Source organism: Rhinopithecus bieti, unplaced genomic scaffold (genome assembly GCF_001698545.2).
Source record: "Rhinopithecus bieti isolate Rb0 unplaced genomic scaffold, ASM169854v2 scaffold_2574, whole genome shotgun sequence".
In the NCBI taxonomy this organism is placed as follows: Eukaryota; Metazoa; Chordata; class Mammalia; order Primates; family Cercopithecidae; genus Rhinopithecus; species Rhinopithecus bieti.
The window spans coordinates 6481703-6502411 of record NW_016804493.1 but is presented as its reverse complement, the minus strand read 5'-3'; the positions used below and the strand labels follow the sequence as shown (position 1 = coordinate 6502411).

The 20709-nt window shown below is 44.7% G+C and overlaps 1 protein-coding gene across 1 annotated transcript in view; it reads left to right on the top strand.

Annotated features, from left to right (window-relative positions):
* The window catches only part of HYDIN (HYDIN axonemal central pair apparatus protein), a 442332-nt gene that overhangs the window by 315080 nt on the left and 106543 nt on the right, over positions 1 to 20709 (top strand). The window contains exons 45-47 of the mRNA XM_017868754.1: positions 1607 to 1769; positions 12014 to 12640; positions 14800 to 15018. Coding sequence (XP_017724243.1) covers positions 1607 to 1769; positions 12014 to 12640; positions 14800 to 15018 — 1009 coding nt within the window. The remainder of the gene's footprint in view (positions 1 to 1606; positions 1770 to 12013; positions 12641 to 14799; positions 15019 to 20709) is intronic.

Here is a 20709-nt window from a genome sequence, read left to right as displayed (position 1 = left end):
CAGTATGTCCTAATTTTTTTTTTTTTTTTTTTTTTTTAGATGGACTCTCGCTCTGTCATCCAGGCTGGAGTGCCTCCATCACACCTCAAGTGGCGCAATCTCAGTTCACTGCAACCTCCACCTCCTGGGTTCAGGCAATTATCCTGCCTCACACCACGATGCCCGGCTAATTTTTTTGTATTTTTTGTAGACAGGTTTTCGTCATGTTGGCCAGGCCGGTCTCAAACTCCTGGGCTCAAGTGATCCGCCTGCTTCAGCCTCCCAATGTGCTGATATTACAGGCGTGAGCCACAGCACCCAGCCGGGTGTGCCCTAATCTTTCTGCAGCATGGTCCACTACAGAAATGCCCAGTCCTCCAGAGTTACAGAAAGCTTTGCTTTGAGGTTTTAGAGAAAACTCCTCTTTTCCACCAGGGCTGTTGCTTTCAGGCATTCATCTCATGGTGGACCTGGAAAATGCAAATTTGATTCTCAAAGTACAGCAACAACTTGTTTGTGTCACACCACACACACACACACACGCACACACACACGCACACGCACACACACACGCACACACACACGCACACACACACACACACACGCACCCCACATGAAGTAAATGAGTTTGCTTCAGTGGGCAGACAGCCATGGCAACCGGAAACAATTAGGAATTCCTGGAAGAAAATAGCTGGGTTAACTATTTTCAGAAGTGCCATTCCCTCACTTGTTTGTGCTTGGTGTTTGGCTTTGGTTCACTCTCTGCTGTCAGCAGCAGGGGCAGGAGCAGCTGAATGACAGCAGAAAGAGAAAGAGGGTGGAGGAGGGGAACACGGCTTTCAGACTATGCACCATGGCTGTAAGCTAGCCACCATAGAGACTGCTTTGAAAATACTGTTTCGGACTGGGCACAGTGGCTCATGCCTGTAATCTCAGCACTTTGGGAGGCCAAGGTAGAAGGATCACCTGAGGTCAGGAGTTTGAGACCAGCCTGGCCAACATGGTGAAACCCCGTCTCTATTAAAATACAAAAGTTACCTGGGCATGTTGGTACACACCTGTAATCCCAGCTACTCAGGAGGCTTAGGCAGGAGAATCGCTTGAACCTGGGAGGCAGAGGTTGCAGTGAGCTGATTGCACCACTGCACTCCAGCCTGGGTGACAGAGCAAGACTCTGTCAAAAAAAAAAAAAAAAAAAAAATTCTTATTGTCTGAACAGCAAACATGTTCAGCTATGGGAGGCAGGCCTCATCTGCACTAATACCAGAACAATCTTTGAAAGTTGCTTTTTTTAAGTGCTAATATCGTGCTTATTTTCAGCCTTTTTCTCACTGTCCTATGAGAGGAGATTGGACTCGAAATACAGATTAATGGAGAACTCCTCCTAGTTGATTTTCAGTGAATCAGAGTCTTGCTGAATGACCATTCAAACATAGATGGGAGTCATTTTTTCTTTCTTTCCTTCTCTTCCTTTCTCCTTTCCTTCCACTTATCCAGCTTACTTTGTTCTTTCTTTTTATGCTCAAGAAAGCTCTGCCCAATGTCCCTCCACCTGGAAGTACCAGGCAGCGGAGGGGTGAGGCATGGGGGCCCCTGAACTATTTTTTCTCTGCCTGGTTTGATAAAGGGAGCAGGAGAGGCTGGCAAAGGAAATGCAAGAAAAGAAGCTACAGCAGGAGCTGGAGCGACAAAAGGAAGAGGATGAGCTGAAACGGAAGGTCAAAAAAGGAAAGCAGGGACCCATTAAGGAGGAGCCCCCCCTGAAGAAATCTCAAGCAGCAAACAAGCAGGTAACAACCCTCACTTGCTCCTCACCAGGAGACCAAAGCGGAGGGCAGCCTGGTGCATTCCCCTTCCAGGAAATTAACCTGATCATGTTGGGATCATGTGGTGGGACAGAAGGCAGGAGGAAAGGGACCAATGCTTGTTGAATGCTGATTGTATGTGAAGTGCTGTGCCTGCGTCATACATAATCGTGTCGCCCTGTGAGGTTCAGAGATGGGAAGACGCAGATCCAGTACCTCACCCAGTTGGGTCTGGCCACAGCCCTTGCTCCTTCCACCACCCCCTGCAGGACCCAGGCTAATATTCAAGATGTATTCCCAGGAAGCCCCAAAGCCAATGAGCCCATGTGTCCAGTCAGGAGCATACCCTTGGCAACCAACTGTCAAGGGAGATGCTTCAGCATGAGCTTATCCTCGCAGGCAAGTGCCAGCAGTTTGTCGGCCTGCCAAGCATAGCAGTCGCCTCCCTGCCCCCTGTGGCACTGGAAAGGCAGAGTGGCTAGAGGAGCCCCCACAGTGGTGATCCTGGCTGAGGGCTGTGACCAGCTGGTGTGGCAGCCACGAGTCCTGAGGGTGAAGCTATAACCCGTCTCCAGACAGGGTACAGACTGGCCCAAGTTGGTCAGTGAAAGACAGTGACAGTGGCTGGGCAGACATAAGGGCAGAGAAATTGGTGTGCAGGGGTCTCAACTAGGGAGAGCTCAGGAAGGAGCAGGATCTAAGCACACAGACTAGGCACAGATTTGGGATGCCTGATACTGACCTGAAGGAAATCTATGACATCTCAGGCTGAGAACAAAAGGGGGTCCCTAAGAAAAAATTACCAAGACTGATCCCTGCCTCTCCTAGGTGATTCTGTACGTGAAGCCAGGAGGGAGAGTTTGAGTACCTGTGTGTTTCAGCCATTATTTTTGCCATTAAACAAAGTCAATTTCTTATGTGGCATAAGTTCAGGATAATCTATGCAGAAGTTATCTTCCCAAGTTTGCTTTTAAAAGACAACATTTCATTCACCATTAAAAGAAAGACTATTTGCAGCACAATTAACCTCAAATTATACCCACTGACTCCATCACTGGTGTCTCCATCTGGAATCTGTTGAAACTTTTAAGTAGGAGCATGTGGATCTTCCTATTTTACTCTCAGTTCAAGTTGCTGTCACCTGAGCACCCACCCCCAGCCCCTGACTCCAGACCCCACTACTGGATTCAGGGCAGGTACTTTTGTGTGTGCTTTGTTGACCTTGGATGGAGGTGATAAGGACCTTATCATGGTCATCCATTTGGAAACAGGCTTGTGTATCATTTGAGCTTAGCACAAAACATAATCAATCATGTTCCCTGGGGGGACTTCTTGAAACTCTTGGACTAATGTGGTTGTCTGGTCTGAAAACACTCAAGCTCAAGAAAAACTGCTGAGACTAGATGTGTTCTCAGGAAGTGAAAGAAAATTCCAGGGCGAGTGCCAAGGTGAAAGGGAAGGACTAAAGACCTTCCTACTCCTCATCAAAAGGATTGCTCTGTGTCTTAAACCATCAGCACACCTCCCTGCGCTGGCTTCAGCTCTTCTCACAGCCTTTAAAGATGTTCTCAAGAATCACCCACCTTTAAAATGAAAAAAAAAAAAAAACTTTCTTCAATCCTGGTGCCCCTGACGAGCACCCCTTTTCTCTCCTTCCCTTCATACTTATCCCCACTTGCTGGCTTTGCCTCCTCACCCCTCATTCCTGCCTCCCCCTTTCCTACCCTGATTCCTGTCTCCACCACTCCCTCGAATCCAAAGCTCCAGCCTCCCCATTTCCAGATCTAATGGGCATGGGTCAGGCCTTGACTTGCCTGATGTCCTCCTACATGAGCTTCACACTGTGGATCATACCCTCCTTGGATCGCTCTTCTTTCCTAGCATCCTGGTCCACCCTTTCTGGCTTTCCTCCTTCTCCCTGACTTCTTTCTGGACCCACCTCCACCCATCCTTAGTCACTCTGCAGGTTTCCAGCCTCAACCTTTGTCTCTTCCTGCTTGGTCTAAGGCTGATCCCCATCCCATGCATTACTCCCACCTGGCGGAAAGGTGCTCAAAAATACTTGTTTTGTGTGTGGATATGTTTTTATTTATTTTTTATTTCTTTATTTTTTGAGACAGAATCTTGCTCTGCCATCCAAACTGGAATGCAGTGGCTTGATCTTGGCTCACTGCAACCTCCGCTTCCTGGGTTCAAGCGATTCTCCTGCCTCAGCCTCCCGAGTAACTGGGATTATAAGCGCACACCACCACTCCCGGCTAATTTTTGTATTTTTAATAGAGACAGGGTTTCGCCATGTTGGCCAGGCTGGTCTCAAACTCCTGACCTCAGGTGATCCACCCACCTCAGCCTCCCAAAGTGCTGGAATTACAGGTGTGAGCCACTGTGCCTGGCCAATCATTTTATTTCTTTTGTGGATTGTTTTAATCTTTTTTTTTTTTTCTTTTTTTTTTTTTTGATACAAGTCCCACTCTGTCACCCAGGCTGGAGTGCAGTGGTGCAATCTCACCTCACTGCAACCTCCACCTCCTGGGTTCAAGCGCTTCTCCTGTCTCAGCTTCCTGAGTAGCTAGGATTACAGGCACCCACCACCATGCCCGACTAATTTTTGTANAATAGAGACAGGGTTTCGCCATGTTGGCCAGGCTGGTCTCAAACTCCTGACCTCAGGTGATCCACCCACCTCAGCCTCCCAAAGTGCTGGAATTACAGGTGTGAGCCACTGTGCCTGGCCAATCATTTTTATTTCTTTTGTGGATTGTTTTAATCTTTTTTTTTTTTTCTTTTTTTTTTTTTTGATACAAGTCCCACTCTGTCACCCAGGCTGGAGTGCAGTGGTGCAATCTCACCTCACTGCAACCTCCACCTCCTGGGTTCAAGCGCTTCTCCTGTCTCAGCTTCCTGAGTAGCTAGGATTACAGGCACCCACCACCATGCCCGACTAATTTTTGTATTTTTAGTAGAGACAGGATTTCACCATGTTGGCCAGATTGGTCTTGAACTCCTGACCTCATGTGATCCATCCACCTTGGCCTCCCAAAGTGCTGGGATTACAGGCATGAGCCACCACACTCAGCCTGTTTTTACCTTTCTAATCAGAAGATTTCCTTCCATCTAGTAGCTTACTGCTCTTTAACTGTTTATCCTATAAAATGAAATCTGCTGGTGATTCTGATTTTCTCTATATCAGCTTTTCAAATCTGAATATGCACGCAAATCACCCAGGGATCCTGTTAATATGCAGAGAGGTTCCAATTCAGTAGGTCTGGGCTGGGGCATGAGACTATTTCTAACAAGTCCCAGGTCACATTCATGCTGCTGGCTCTTAGGTCACACTCTGAGTAGCAGGGCTCTAAGCAGTTGCCTAGCAGCCAACACTAACGTTAGCAAAAGCACAGTCTCAAGTGGATATATTGTCAGGAATCTTTAAACTGCAAGAAATAGAAGACTCAATTCAGGCCATCTGTGGTGGTGTGCACCTATAGTCCCAGCTACTCAGGAGGCTGAGACAGGAGGATTGCATGAGCTCAGGAGTTCAAATCCAGCCTGGACAACACAGCAAGATCCTATCTTTTTTTTTTAAGGAGGAAAGAAAGACAGAAAACCCAATTCCAAAAATATTTTTTAAAAAATTATTTGCTCACATATATGAAAATTCATGGCTTGTTCCTTCCTGAATTCTTATTTCAGATACTGTATTTTTCACTTCTAAAATTTCCGCTTGGTTCTTTTTAAATTTTTCAATTTATCTGCTTGGATTTCCTTCTGCCGTACTGATCATAGTTATAACCGCTGCATATAGTTCTTGTCTGACAGTTCCTCCATCAGAGTCACCTCGGGGTTGGCATAGTTGACTGTCTTTTCCTTTGAGAATTTGTCAGAGTTTCCTGACTCTTCATATGACAAGTAATTTTGTATCACATCCTGCAATTTTTGGATGTTATGTTGCAGACTCTGTATTGTATTATAATTCTCCAAAGAATGTTGATACTTTAGGTTTAACAGACAATTAGCTTGGTTGAATCAAGTTTTGGTCTTTTGCATCTGCAGCGGGTCAGTGACTAAGATGTCAGTTCCATTCTTTAAACCTTAATTACAAATTGTTTTCAGTTTGTCCCCCACACACATAGTTCAAGAGTCAGCCAGCCAGAGATTTAGGCTGCTGATACAGAAAATTTGGGGTTCCTCTTCTCTGGCGCTCTCTCCTTTCTGGGGTTTCTCCTTCACTCTCTGGAGGCTCTGAATGTTCCAGGACTTCTTTCTGTGGCTCCTCTAGAATGAAGATTGGTGGGCTTTTCTTTTTTCTTTCTTTCTTTTTTTTTTTTTTTGAGACAGAGTTTCGCTCAGTCACCTAGACTGGAATGCAATGGCGCGATCTTGGCTCACTGCAACCTCCGCCTCCCAGGTTCAAACCATTCTCCTGCCTCAGCCTCCCGAGTAGGAGTGTGTGTGTGTGTGAGACTACTGATGTGTACCACCATGCCCGGCTAATTTTTGTATTTTTAGGAGAGACGGGGTTTCGCTATGTTGGCCAGGATGGTGTTGAACTCCTGACCTCAGGTGACCCTCCCACTTCAGCCTCTGAAAGTGCTGGGATGACAGGCGTGCCGGCCCGGTTGGTGGGTTTTTCCATTGTGGTGTAGCCACCAGCCACTACCACTGCCATGACTATCTTCAATGTAAAGCCACAAAAAAAGAGGAAGAGGACTCACTTTATACAACTCTCTTACTCCAAGTTTCAACAGCCCCTTTAAAAACTGCCTAATTTGTTTTTAGTCTCTAGAGCTCTCAGGGAGTTATGTTTCTATTTTATTCAGTCTGTAGCTGTTAAGTATGGGACAATCAGTTTGCTGGTTGTTCATTCCCATGCAGGAAAACTATAAACACCCATGCAGAGTTCTTTGCCTGCATCTCTTGGCTCACTTGTGCTGGTTCTGGTCTCTGACTGATGCCCTCCACGTGAGAGACCCCGAAAGTTCTGGCTTGGACTCGCCCAGATCCAAACCCAGCTGGAAAGGAGTGCTTCGTTAAACACCATGTTGGCCACAGTGCTGGCTTTCACTCTCACTGGAGAGCGCCATGTGCCTGTTCTGAACCAGTCCCCTTGGCCAGGGGGATGCCATTCTGTGACTGGTCAGTTCTGAATCATCTGCTTACTCCTGGAAGAAGAGGTATTGCACAGAGCAAGAATCAAGGATGGGAAAATAAAGGGATGCTGGACAAGAAAAAAAAAAAATCACAGAACCAGCTATAATGGGAGACAGGATAGGAAGTAAGAAATACACCTGTCAGTCTGGAAACTCAAAGATTAATCTGTGAAGCTATGAATTTGTCATATATCCTCTGGGCCAAAGTTTCCTTATCTCATCCCTTGATGATCTCTAAGTTCCCTTCCTACTCCAATCTTCTCTGTCCTCTTGAAAAGCCTGTTATCTCTTAAAAGTTTTGTTTCAAAAATCTCACCAAAAAAGTGCACTTCAACTAAATCTGATTCTGCTTGTTGTTGTTGTTGTTTTGTTTTGTTTTTTCAGTTGGAGTTTCGCTCTTGTCACCCAGGCTGGAGGGCAGTGGCACAATCTCTGCTCACTGCAACCTCTACCTCCCAGGTTCAAGCGATTCTCCTGCCCCAGCCTCCCAAGTAACTGGGATTACAGGCGTGTGCCACCACACCCAGCTAATTTTTGTATTTTTAGTAGAGACAAGGTTTCACCATGTTGGTCAGCCTCGTCTCAAACTCCTGACCTCAGGTGATCCACCTGCCTTGGCCTCCCAAAGTGCTGGGATTACAGGCATGAGCCACCGTGCCCAACCAAAATAATCCTGTTTTAAACAAATTAATGATGATTTCTCACTGTAGAAGAAGAAAGCCTTGCATTTGGCCATCGTCCTTGTTTCTCCTCTGAACTTTCCTTTGCTTCCTTCTTTCTTTCTTCTGTCCAAAATCTTCCTTTCTACCCTCCAGCTCAATCTTAAACCCAATTCCATCCCTCTCAACTTGCCTTCCTCCCTCAAATAAGCCCTTACCAGCCATCATTTCTTACTCCAAATCTATAAAAGCAAATTTCTCCCAAATGTTATTCCTTAAAAAAGAAAGTTTACCTTTATGTTTATATTTTGGATCAATGGTTTCTTTTGTATTGGCTGTTATTTACTAAAGTACAATTGAACAAAGCCTAGTGGAAATTTGATCCATGTAATCACTTGACTAAATAGTGTGTTAATAGACTAGGAAGAGTCTTATTTTCTTCAACCACTACCTTCAAGTATTTCTGTTGAAGACACAAGAGTCTTAGAATAATTTAACCTCATTTAACCACATTTACCCTCTTTTTTTTTTTTTTTTTTTTTTTTTGAGGCAGGGTCTCACTACGTCACCCAGGCTGGAGTGCTTGGCGTGGACACCACTCACTGCAGCCTTGATCTCTCCCAGGCTCAGGTGATCCTCCCACCTCAGCCTCCCGAGTAGCTGGGACTGCAGGGGTGCACCACCATGTCTGGCTAATTTTTTTGTAAAAATGTGATTTTGCCATGTTGCCCAAGCTGTTCTCAGACTCCTGGGCTCAAGCAATCCACCCGCCTCGGCCTCCCAAAGTGCTACCCTCTTCTAAATTATATGCTAATGTTGTTATGTATTTGAATTCTCACTATATATATATATATATATATATATATATATACACACATATATATATATATATTTTTTTTTTGAGACAGTGTCTTGCTCAGTCGCCCAGTCTGGAGTGCAGTGGCGCGATCTAGGCTCACTGCAAGCTCCGCCTCCCGGGTTCCCGCCATTCTCCTGCCTCAGCCTCTCAAGTAGCTGGGACTACAGGCGCCCGCCACCACGCCCAGCTAATTTTTTGCATTTTAGTAGAGACAGGGTTTCACCGTGTTAGCCAGGATGGTCTCGATCTCCTGACCTCATGATCTGCCCGCCTCGGCCTCTCAAAGTGCTGGGATTACAGGCGTGAGCCACCGCGCCCGGCAAATTCTCACTATATATTTTTAATGCAGAAACATTATTGTTATTGATTAAAACAATCAATTTGCATTTATTTTTACCTAAATGCCCATTTATCAATATGCATTTCTCAGCACCCTCCTAAACAATCTTTAACTCCTTTCTACATCTCTTGTATCTGTTTTCTTTTACCTAAAGAACATTCCTGGGTGTTGTGTTTTGTTTTTTTAGGTACAGGTTCTTTGGCAACAAATTACTCAAGTTTTGCTTGTCCAAAATGTCTTTACTTCACCTTGATTTTTAAAGGGTATTTTTTTCTAGGCAGGCCTCTAGGTTGCCAGCCATTTTCTTCAGCACTTTGATATTATTTTCTATCTTTGTCTTCCATGTGGCTGTTGAGATGTTGTCTATCAGCATGATTGTGCTCCTTCCGTGTTAGCCATGATGCAGGGCAGGTGAGCCCCACAGCTTAGCCTGGAGGGTTCTTGGCTTTGCCCAGGAAAGTATTCAAGGGCACGCTGGAGGTGGAAGAAAACAGCTTTATTGAAGAGGCAATGTGACAGTTCTGTGACTGCTCCTGCCCAGCAGAGCTACCCTGTAGGCAAAGAGTAGCAGCTCAGGACAGTTTACAGTCATATTTATACCCACTTTTATTTGCATGCAGATGAAGGGGCAGAATATGCAGAAATTTGTAGGGAAGAGGTCTTTTGGGTCATTGAGTCATAGCCATGAAAGGGGTGGTAACTCCTGAGTGTTGCCATGGCAATGATATATTGACATGGCACACTGGTGGGCGTGTCTGATTGGAAAGCTGTTTCCACCCCCACCCTGTTTTAGCGAGTCCTCAATCTGGTCCAGCGTCTGAGCCCCACCTCCTACCTCTTTCTGACTCTAACTGCCTTTAAGATATTTCTCTTTGTCTTTAAGGTCTCAACACCTTTAAGATGTCAGGTCTTTGTTCAGTAATTTACTGTGATTTGCCTAGGTGTTGTTTTCTTTGTATTTTATCCTACTTGGGGTTTATAGTGATTCTTGAATATGTGGGTTGGGAACCATTAGCTACTAACTCTTCCAGATTTCTTCTCCTCCATTCTTTCTCTCCTCTCCGTCTGGGATTCCAATCATAAATATACTAGGCCTTTTTGCAAACCTTTCACAGTAATACATGTCTGTTATGCTTTTTCTATGTTCTACATACTTTTGTGCTCTCTTTATACAGCACATACTTTTGTGCTGTCTTTTTTTCAGTGAGGTCTAACCTGCTATTCAAACTTCCTTTCAGTTTTCATTTCGTTTTGCATTAAAAAGCCATTAATTCTTTTCTTACTGTTTCTAGTTCTCTTCAAAATTCTCCTCACTTCTCAATAGTGTTTTAATTCCCTCAGCGGATTAAGCATGTTGTAAAGTCCTTGTCTTATAGAGCCATGCATCGATCCTCAGCAGTCTGGTCTCCTGTCTGTCTTTTGCTCTTGCTTTATGGTCACATGATCTTATCTCTTTAGGTGCCAAGTATTTTTTTAAAGATGGGGGTCTTGCTTGCCCAAGCTGGTCTAGAACTGCTGGCCTCAAGCAATCCTCCCATCTCAGCCTCCCAAAGTGCTGGGATTACAGGCATGAGCCACCATGCCTAACCCAGGTTTTTATCATGGGCCAGATACTGAACGGAAAAAACGTTCTGAGGCTCTGGAAAATGTTGTCTCCCTCCAGAGAGAATCTGGAAAATGTTGTCTCCCTCCAGAGAGAATCTGAAAATGTTGTCTCCTTCCAGAGAGAATCACTCTTTGCTGCTGGCAGTCAGCTAGGCTAGGAGCACTAGAAATCTTGATTCAATCAGGATTGAGATCATTTTAAACTGAACTTCAGTCCCTAGGAGGGCGGCGCTATTTCAGGTTGACCTTTTTTTTTTTTTTTCTTTTTCCTTTTCTTTTTCCCACTGTTATTTGAAGTACAGGGGTACATGTGCAGGATGTGCAGGTTTGTTACATAGGTAAACATGTGCCACCATGGTTTGCTGCACAGATCATCCCATCACCTAGATGTTAAGCCCAGCGTTCATTAACTATTCTTCCTGATGCTCTCCCTCCTCCTGCCCCCCAATCGCTGACAGACCCCAGTGTGTATTGTCCCCCAACCCATATGTCCATGTGTCCTCATCATTCATCTCCCACTTATAAGGGAGAACACTTATTATTTGGTTTTCTGTTCCTGCGTTAGTTTGCTGAGGATAATGGCCTTCCAGCTCCATCCATGTCTCTCTCTGCAAAGGACAGGTTGACCCTTATTCCTAGTATGGAACCTTTCGGAGACCTAACCCAAAGGCCAGGGTATTTACCAGGACCTCCTTTCCTTGGCAGGCCTAGAGTCTAATTTTTGAACCCCAGCCCCATGAGTCATGCTGGCCTGAACTTAGAGAGAAGAGCTAGACCTGGGAAGGGAGACAGTGGGCTGCACTGCAGATAGCGGTCACTAGACTGGAATGGACTTTGCATAATATCATCAAAGAGTGACCCAGAAAACGATGGAGCCTACCCGAGGATTTCATCCAGGGGAGGAGAAAATCGGAGCCCACAAAGCAAGTTTAAAATGCAGCAAGAAAAGAATAAAGTTGGTTTCTCTATGCCCAGTGCATTAAATAAATACATATTTTAAAAGCCTGAGGTGCAACCAGATTCTAAACCCCCATTTGTTCCCAACAATATCCATTGTATACAATACATGTGTGGTTTTAATAACTGCAAAGGCCCTGTTACAAGCTTTTTACATGCATTCACACATTTTATCTTCAGGAGTCCTCTGAAGTCGGTATTAATATTGCTATCTCCATTATACAGATGAGGCAGAGAGAGGCCAAGTCCTCTCCCAGGGTCACAGCTACCAAGCAGTGCAGCTGGGATTGGACCACTACACGCTATGGCCTATCCCAGGGCACCTGAGGCAGGTGCAGATGGCTTGCATCTGTTAGTCTTTTCCCCTTGATCCTGCAGAACAGCAGCTCTCAACCAGGAGTACACATCAAAGTCACTCTGCACCTTTTCCAAAATGCACAATGCCAGGACCCAGCCAGATCTCGAACAGAGAAGGACCATGGAATGGATATTTAGATAAAAACCCCCAAGACGATTCCCGGGCACAACCTTAGCATGCAGAGGAGGTGCCCGGGTCCTCAGAGGTCTTCTCAAGAAACAAAATGTCTTTTTGCTCCTCCTCATGCAATTTACTACCCCATAAAAAACTATTTGACGCATCTTTTCTGTGTCGTGCCTTTTAGGTTCCTCCACTCACCAAAGTGGATGTCAAGACGGAGACAATCGAAAGGAAAATATCTGTTAGGGAACCAACAATGTCTGAGAAGGAAGAGCTAAATAAGAAGAAAAGGAACATGGGTGATGTCAGCATGCTTGGGCTTCCTCTTGTCCAGGACCAAGAGGACAGTGAAGGGGACGTCTCAAAGGACCCCGACAAGCAACTGGCCCAGAAGTTTAAGGCCTATGAGTTGACACTGAAGGATGTCCAGAACCTCCTCATGTACTGGGACCGGAAGCAAGGAATCCAGCTGCCTCCCGCAGGGATGGAGGAAGCGGCCCATGAGCCCGACGACCAGCGCCAGGTCCCCTCGGGTGGGCGCAGGGGCCGCAAGGACCGGGAGAGGGAGCGCCTGGAGAAGGAGCGCACGGAGAAGGAACGCCTGGAGAGGGAGAAGGCGGAGCGGGAGCGCCTGGAGAAGCTGCGAGCCCTGGAGGAGCGGAGTGACTGGGAGGGGGAAGGGGAGGAAGACCACGAAGGGAAAAAGGAGAAGGACCTGGGTGTGCCCTTCCTTAACATCCAGACACCAGACTTTGAAGGCTTGAACTGGAAGCAGGCCCTAGAGAGTGACAAGCTTCCCAAAGGAGAGCAGGTAAGGACTCTCCTCCAGGGTGGGGAAGTCACAAGTCAGGCAGCAGGCACTGTGCTAAGATCATCAGGGGTGCTTCTCCCTACCCGAAACCCATATCCCCTCAACTGCATTCATTTCTGATGCCCCCTCGGAATTAAGACAATAATGACTAAAGGACCTTTCCTACTTGGCAAGAGAAAATTTGTAGGAAATGTCACACATCTAAATTAGTCCATCCAAGCTTATGGAAAGCCACCTGTGACGGTTGATTTTTAATATTGATAATATGGGTGCTACAGAGTGACAAGGCAGGTGAGGCTTTGGGGTGAAGCAGGAGACCCATCCACTCCAAAGTCTTCCCACAGGCCTCCCACAGTGTCAGAAATTATCCTATAAGACAGCTCTTCGTTCCTATAAACAATAGTATTGTGTATCCAAAAGCCACCCTTGCTAGCAGTTTGGAGGAGAGGCTTATTATAGCCTTTTCTCCAGGGGCAGGTTTTTTCTGTAAAGGACCAGAAAGTAAGTATTTTAGGCTACAGGTGATACTGCTTCTATCACAACTGCTCCACTCAGCCTTCGGTGGGTAAAAGTGACCACCAGCAACATGTAACTGAATGGGCATAGCCATGTTCCAATTCAAGTTTATTTAGAAAAAGTAGCAGCTCAGATTCAGCCAGGGCACCATAGTTTGCTGCGTTCTGGTTTCGTTCACGACAAATTAGATGCAGCTTTTTTTTTTTTTTTAGATGGAGTCTCGTTTTGTTGCCCAGGCTGGAGTGCAGTGGCGCAATCTCAGCTCACTGCAACCTCCGCTTCCCATGTTCAAGCGATTCTCCTGCCTCAGCCTCCTAAGTAGCTGGGATGATAGGCATGCACCAGCACGCCTAGCTAACTTTTTTGTATCTTTAGCAGAGACAGGGTTTCACCATGTTGGTCAGGCTGGTCTTAAACTCCTGACCTCAAATGATCAGCCTCAGCCTCCCAAAGTGCTGGGATTACAGGCGTGAGTCAACTTTTAAAAGTAGAGACTAGAGCCTGGGAGGAATATGTGGCAGGTCAGGGATGACAGGAGGATCAGAGTCATCCCTGCAATCCATGTGACTTCCATGTGCTGTGACCCACAGTAGAAGCCTTGCCACAGTGGCCCCGGGTGGCACCAAAGGCGGGAAGGACTGCTGGGGGACATGCAACACCAGCTCTACGCCCTTACCAGTTTCACCTCAGGCCAGCCTTAGCTAAGGAATTGTGATTTTTTTCCTCCAGAAATGTTTTTTTTTTTAAAAAAAAGGGCTATAACAAGAACATCTTCTCGCCTTGTTTTATACTTTCCACCTTCCAAATCATAGGTTAGACTGCTGTTTGAAGAGCTCCCTGGCTCTGGTAATTCAACAATTGCTACAAATCATTCATGCCTTTCTCCGTAGAGGTTCTAAATCCTGGGAGTTAACTCGGCTGCATATTAGTCAGGAAATGCCTTTAGCTCCTTGACACACAGGATGAGAAGCACAGGATTGCATGGAGATATTTAGTTACTTGCTGGGCCTAACAGGCCCAGTGGTCCACAGGCTGGGCCCTCAGGTGGGCTGTAACCTTTACTGTTGTGATAATGGCTATTAGTCTAGAGGTAACATGCTTGTTCTGAGGCAGGAAGTGGCTGTTAAATTTCCAAACCATTTGCTCTGGAAATTGCTCATTCATTAGATATGAGAGCAGAATGGGAAAATGCTGGAGGAATAAATGTTTTCTCTCTCAGGTTATTTTTCACTTCTCTCTTCATTCCCATTCTCTACCCTAGTCCCAGAACCTTTGCTTTATTATTTTCTTTGCTGCATTTGACTTGCTCCCATCCCAACTTTCCTTCACCCTTGGAAGGAAGGAACATTTAACGCAAAAAGAAAAATTAACATGGAATCTGAAAATAGGTGGAACAACTCTATAATTTAGACATTAGAACGTTAAGAGCTGGCCTCTTCATATTAAACAGAGATTTATTGATTGCCTGCTATGTGCTTGGCTGTGTGCCATATCCACCTGCTAACCGTCCTAATGGAGTTTACAGTCCCGTTGCAAAGGCAGACAATTAAACAATTGCCATAAAGTGTAACAAAGGCTATGGTAAGAGAGGAAGAGAGGCATAGGGTTTTGCACAGAAAATTCACAATCGGCCTGTCCTTTAGATCCTAGACATCTTGGGTCTGGGTTCCTCCGGACCACCCATCCCGCCTCCTGCCTTATTCTCAATCGTCTCCTACCCTGTGAAGCGGCCACCTTTGACCATGACAGACGACCTGGAGCATTTTGTGTTTGTGATCCCACCATCCGAAGAGATATCTCTGGATGAAAAAAAAGAAATGGAAATAGAATCAGACCTTTTGGCTGCCACAAACACTACAAAGGTAACGCATGAGCAGTTTATTCTCCTAACCTTGGCAGGACTTCAGCGGGCAGGGAGAGAAGGTCACCCCACACCAGACCAAAAATGGAGCCTGGCATGAGGTGTTCTGCTCACTGGGTTATTTTCCCTCGACTTGTTGGGGATCCTCCCTGAAAACCTCATGTGAGCGTCCCTGAACTGCACCTTTCCTGGCTCTGACTTGTCCTACCTCCTAAGAGGAAACTGACGGTGATTGATTCTCACCTAACAACCTTTGCAGTCCCGTGGGAGGGTTTAGGGAACTTGTCAAGTTACTCTGCAGCACATGCACAATAAAAAAATAAGCAAAACTAGCATTCTTAAAAAGATATCTAATCTTTTTTAAAACGTAAAAATATGTTTTGAAGCTAAGGTGATTTGCACAGTGTGTAAGAATATAAGAATCAACACACACAAGTTAAAGGGACACGTGCCACTACAGAAAGGATACATTATTAAAGAAATTAGGATGGGAAGATTGGATGTTTGGGGTAAAAGTCACTGTTTATGTCCTAGCCTGACACAATACAGTAAAATATATTCCAGCTGGATTAAAATTAAATAATCAAAATAAAATTGTGCAGAAATAGAAGAAAATATATGCAATTAATAGAATAAATCACAAGAAAAATAAATTTGACCAATAATATGCAGAAAGTGTGTATATTTAAAATTATAGAAGGTTTTTTTATTCCCAGAGGAGAAGCGTGGCCCACAATTTGAATCTCTGCACACAGCCTTCTACAAACCATGCACATCAGCAAAGAGAGCTCGTAACTTCACCTATAAGTCCTGCTTACCCGTAAACTGGGGACAGAGACTACCCCAAACCTCAGTTTACAAGCAGGAAATCAACATCTGAGATCAGTTGCATCGGTGGGCATGCCTCACCCGAGCAGAGAGTCCCTGGTGAAATTTCAAATTAAGAAGATAAAGAAGAAAAAATTGCTGTCTTCCCCTTGTTTTGAAAATCAGCCAGCTGGGCACTTTGGTTCATGCCTGTAATCCCCACACTTTGGGAGGCTGAGGTGGGCAGATTGCCTGAGCCCAGATGTTTGAGACCACCCTGGGAATATGGTGAAACCCCATCTCTACAAAAAAATACAAAAATTAGCCAGGCATGGTGGCACGCACCTGTATCACAGCTACTCAGGAGGCTGAGGTGGGAGGATCGCTTGAGCCCTAGAGGAAGAGTTGTAGTGAGCCGAGATGGCACCACTGCACTCCAGCCTGGACAATAAAGTGAGATCCTGTCTCAAAAGAAAAAGAAAAGAAAGATTGAAGGAAGGGAAGAGAGAGAGAGGAAAGAAAAGAAAAGAGAAAAGAAGGAGAAAGGAAAGAAAAGAAAGAAAAAAGAAAAGAGGGAGGGAGAGAGAGAAGAAGGAGAAGAGAAGACAAGAGAAGAGAGAAAAGAAAGGAAAAGAAAAGAGAAAAGAAAAGAAAAAGAAATGGCACTGTAAGAATGCTCAGAATAATTCCGACTATGGGGTATTTTTTAAGAACGCAAATCTGGTCTCTCTAAAACGGCAATGTGATTGAGAGAGGGGGGCAGGAGGGTCTAGATTATAAGATGCTAAAGAAACATGACAGATCATGGCGGACGGGAGGCAGGACTAGATTCCAACTCCAACTCGGATGGACAGAGCAGCATGTCTCGCATTGTGAATTTTAGCTCCAGAACAACTGCAGGAATAAATCAAGAAACCTGAAGGGACCCACAGACCCTCTGAAGCAAGCAGACTGCTCCTGCAGGACCCAGGAGACAACTCAAATACTGTGAGTGCCCAAACTGCAGAAGTGGGAAAGGAAGATCCTCTACCCCTGGTTTCCCACCAGGGAAACTGAAGGTCTAGTTTACAGGAGAAGATTCCAACCTTACCTGGAGCTGAGTCAATTTAGAGAACTGAGTGAAATACAGGGGTAGAGGAAGCAGCAGGAAAGGCCCTGGCAGCTCCCTAGGTCCCCAAGCAGGCCATTCCTGTCTGGCATCACAGGGATCCTTCAGGAGGACGGCCATAGGCCCAGGGAAAATGCCACAGAGAAAAGGAAGTCTCCAGGTGAACTTTGTAACAATTTGAACGGGTTAAGAAGCCTTCTGGGCAGGACTCTGGGGAGGGCACAAATCCAGGATGCAGACTCCACAGGCAGGGGAAGAACTAAAGCCATACTTGCTTTCACAGCTGGGAGGTGGGTAGCCTGGGGCAAGTTCTCAGCCCTGCTCACCCACTGCCTGGAAACAGACTCAATGCTATTATTGTTGGGGGCACGGTGGGAGTAAGGCCAGCCCTTTGGATTGCATGGGAGCTGGGTGAGGCCTGTAACTGTTGGCTTTTGCCCACTTCCCTGACAACCTGCATGACTCAGCAGTGGGAGCCATAATCCTCCTAGGTACATAACTCCATTGATCTAAGAACCTCACCCCCATCTCCCACAGCAGCCGCAGCAAGACCAGCCCAAGGAGAGTCTGAGCTCAGACATTCCTAGCCCTGTCCCCAACTGATGGTCCTTCCCTACCCACCAGGTACCTGAACACAAAGGGCATATATTCTTGGGAGTTCTAGGGCCCCACCCACCACTGGTTCCTCTCCATATTACCACAGCTGAGGCTCTCTGGAAAGTGCCACCTCCCGTCAGGAGGCCAACCAGCACAGAAATAGAGCATTAAACCACCAAAGCTAAGAATCCTCACAGAGCCCATTTCACTCCCCTGCCACCTCTGCCAGAACAGGTGCTGGTGTTCATGGCTGAGAGACCCATAGATGGTTCACATCACAGGACTCTGTACAGACAACCCCTGGCACCAGCCCAGAGCCTGGTAGACTTGCTGGGTGGCTAGACCCAGAAGAGAGATAACCATCAGTTCAACTCGGCTCTCAGAAAGCCACATCCATAGGAAAAGGGGGAACATACTACATCAAGGGAGCACCCTGTGGGTCAAAAGAATCTGAACAACAGCCTTCAGCCATATTTCCCTCTGACAGAGCCTACCCAAATGAGAAGGAACCAGAAAACGAACTCTGATAATATGACAAAACAAGGCCCTTTAATAGCCCCCCCAAATCACAGTAGCTCACTAGCAATGGTTTCAAACCAAGAAGAAATCCCTGATTTACCTGAGAAAGAATTCAGGAGGTTAGTTATTAAGCCAATCAGAGAGGCACCAGAGAAAGGTGAAGCCCAGTTCAAGCAAATCCAAAAAATGACAGAAGAAGTGAAGGGAGAAATGTTCAATGAAATACATAGCATAAATAAAAACCAATCAAAACTTCAGGAAATATTGGACATACTTAGAGAAATGCAAAATGCTCTGGAAAGTCTTAACAATAGAATTGAACAAGTAGAAGAAAGAAATTCAGAGCTCAAAGACAAGGTCTTCAAATTAACCCAATCCAACAAAGACAAAGAAAAAAGAATAAGAAAATAAGAACAAAGCCTCCAAGAAGTCTGGGATTATGTTAAATGACCAAACCTAAGAATAATCAGTGCCCCTGAGGAAGAAGAGAAATCTAAAAGTTTGGAAAACATATTTGGGGGAATAATCGAGGAAAACTTCCCCAGCCTTGCTGGAGACCTAGACATCCAAATACAAGAAGCACAAAGAACACCTGGAAAATTCATCACAGAAAGATCATCACCTAGGCACATTGTCATCAGGTTATTTAAAGTCAAGATGAAGGAAAGAATCTTAAGAGCTGTGAGACAAAAGCAACAGGTAATCAATAAAGGAAAACCTATCAGATTAACAGCAGATTTCTCAGCAGAAACCCTCCAAGCTAGAAGGGATTGGTGCCCTATCTTCAGGCTATCAGCAGAGAACATACAGAACAACTATCAGCCAAGAATTTTGTATCTAGCAAAATGAAACATCGTATATGAAGGAAAGAGACAGTCTTTTTCAGACAAATGCTGAGAGAATTTGCCACTACCAAGCCAGTACTATAAGAACTGCTAAAAGGAGCTCTAAATCTTGAAACAAATCCTGGAAACACATCAAAACAGAACCTCTTTAAAGCATAAATCTCATAGGACCTATAAAACAAAAATACAATTAAAAAACAAAATAAAAAAGCAAAAAACCAAGGTACACAGGCAACAAATAGCACAATTAATGGGACCTCACATCTCAATACTAACATTGGATGTAAATGCCTAAATGCTTTGCTTAAAAGATACAGAACTGCAGAATGGATAAGAATTCACCAACCAACTATTTGCTGCCTTCAAGAGCCTCACCTAACATATAAGGACTCACATAAACTTAAAGTAAAAGGGTGGAAAAAAGGCGTTTCATGCAAGTGAACACCAAAAGAGAGCAGGAACAGCTATTTTTATATCAGACAAAACAAACTTTAAAGCAACAGCAGCTTAAAAGACAAAGGGGCATTGCATAATGGCAAAAGGCCCTGTCCAACCAGAAAAATACCACAATCCTAAACATATGTGCACCTAACACTGGAGCCCCCAAATTTATAAAACAATTACTGATAGACCTAACAAATGAGATAGACAGCAACACAGTAATAGTGGGGGAATTCAGTACTCCACTGACAGCACGAGACAGGTCATCAAGACAGAAAGTCAACAAAGAAACGATGAATTTAAACTATACCTTGGAACAAATGGACTTAACAGATATATACAGAACATTCCATCCACCAATCACAGAATACACATGCTACTCAACAGTTCGTGGAACTTTTTCCAAGATAGGCCATATGATAGGCCACAAAATGGGCCTCAATAAATTTAAGAAAATTGAAATTATATCCAGCACCCTTGCCGACCACAGTGGAATGAAATTGGAAATCAACTGCAAAAGCAACCTTCAAAACCATGCACGTACATGAAAATTAAATAACCTGCTCCCAAATGATCACTGGATCAAAAACAAAATTAAGATGGAAATTTAAAAATTCATAGAACTGAATGACAATAGTGACACAACCTATCAAAATATCTGGGATACAGCAAAGGTGATGCTAAGAGGAAAGTTCATAGCCCTAAATACCTACATCAAAAAGACTGAAAGAGCACAAACTGACAGTCGAATGTCACACCTCAAGGAACTAGAGAAACAAGAACAAATCAAACCCAAACCCAGCAGAAGAAAGGAAATAACCAAAATCAGAGCAGAACTAAATGAAATTGAAACAAACAACAAAAAAAAATACTAAAGATAAGTGAAACAAAAAGCTGGTTCTTTGAAAAGATAAATAAAATTGATAGACCATTAGCTAGATTAACTAAGAAAAGAAGAGAGAAAAATCCAAATAACCTCAATAAGATACGAAACAGGAGATGTGACAACTGACACCACAGAAATAGAAAAGATCATTCAAGGCTACTATGAACACCTTTACACTCAAAAACTAGAAAACCTAGAAAAGATGGATAAACTCCTAGAAAAATACAACCCTCCTAGCTTAAATCAGGAAGAACTAGATACCCTGAACAGACCAGTAACAAGCAGTGAGATTGAAAAGGTAATTTAAAATATACCAACAAATAAAAGTCCAGGACCAGACAGATTCACAGCAGAATTCTAGTGGACATTCAAAGAAGAATTGATACCCATCCTATTGACACTATTGCACAAGACAGAGAAAAGGGAACTGTCCCTAATTCATTCTACGAAGCCAGCATCACCCTAATACCGAAACCAGGAAAGGACACA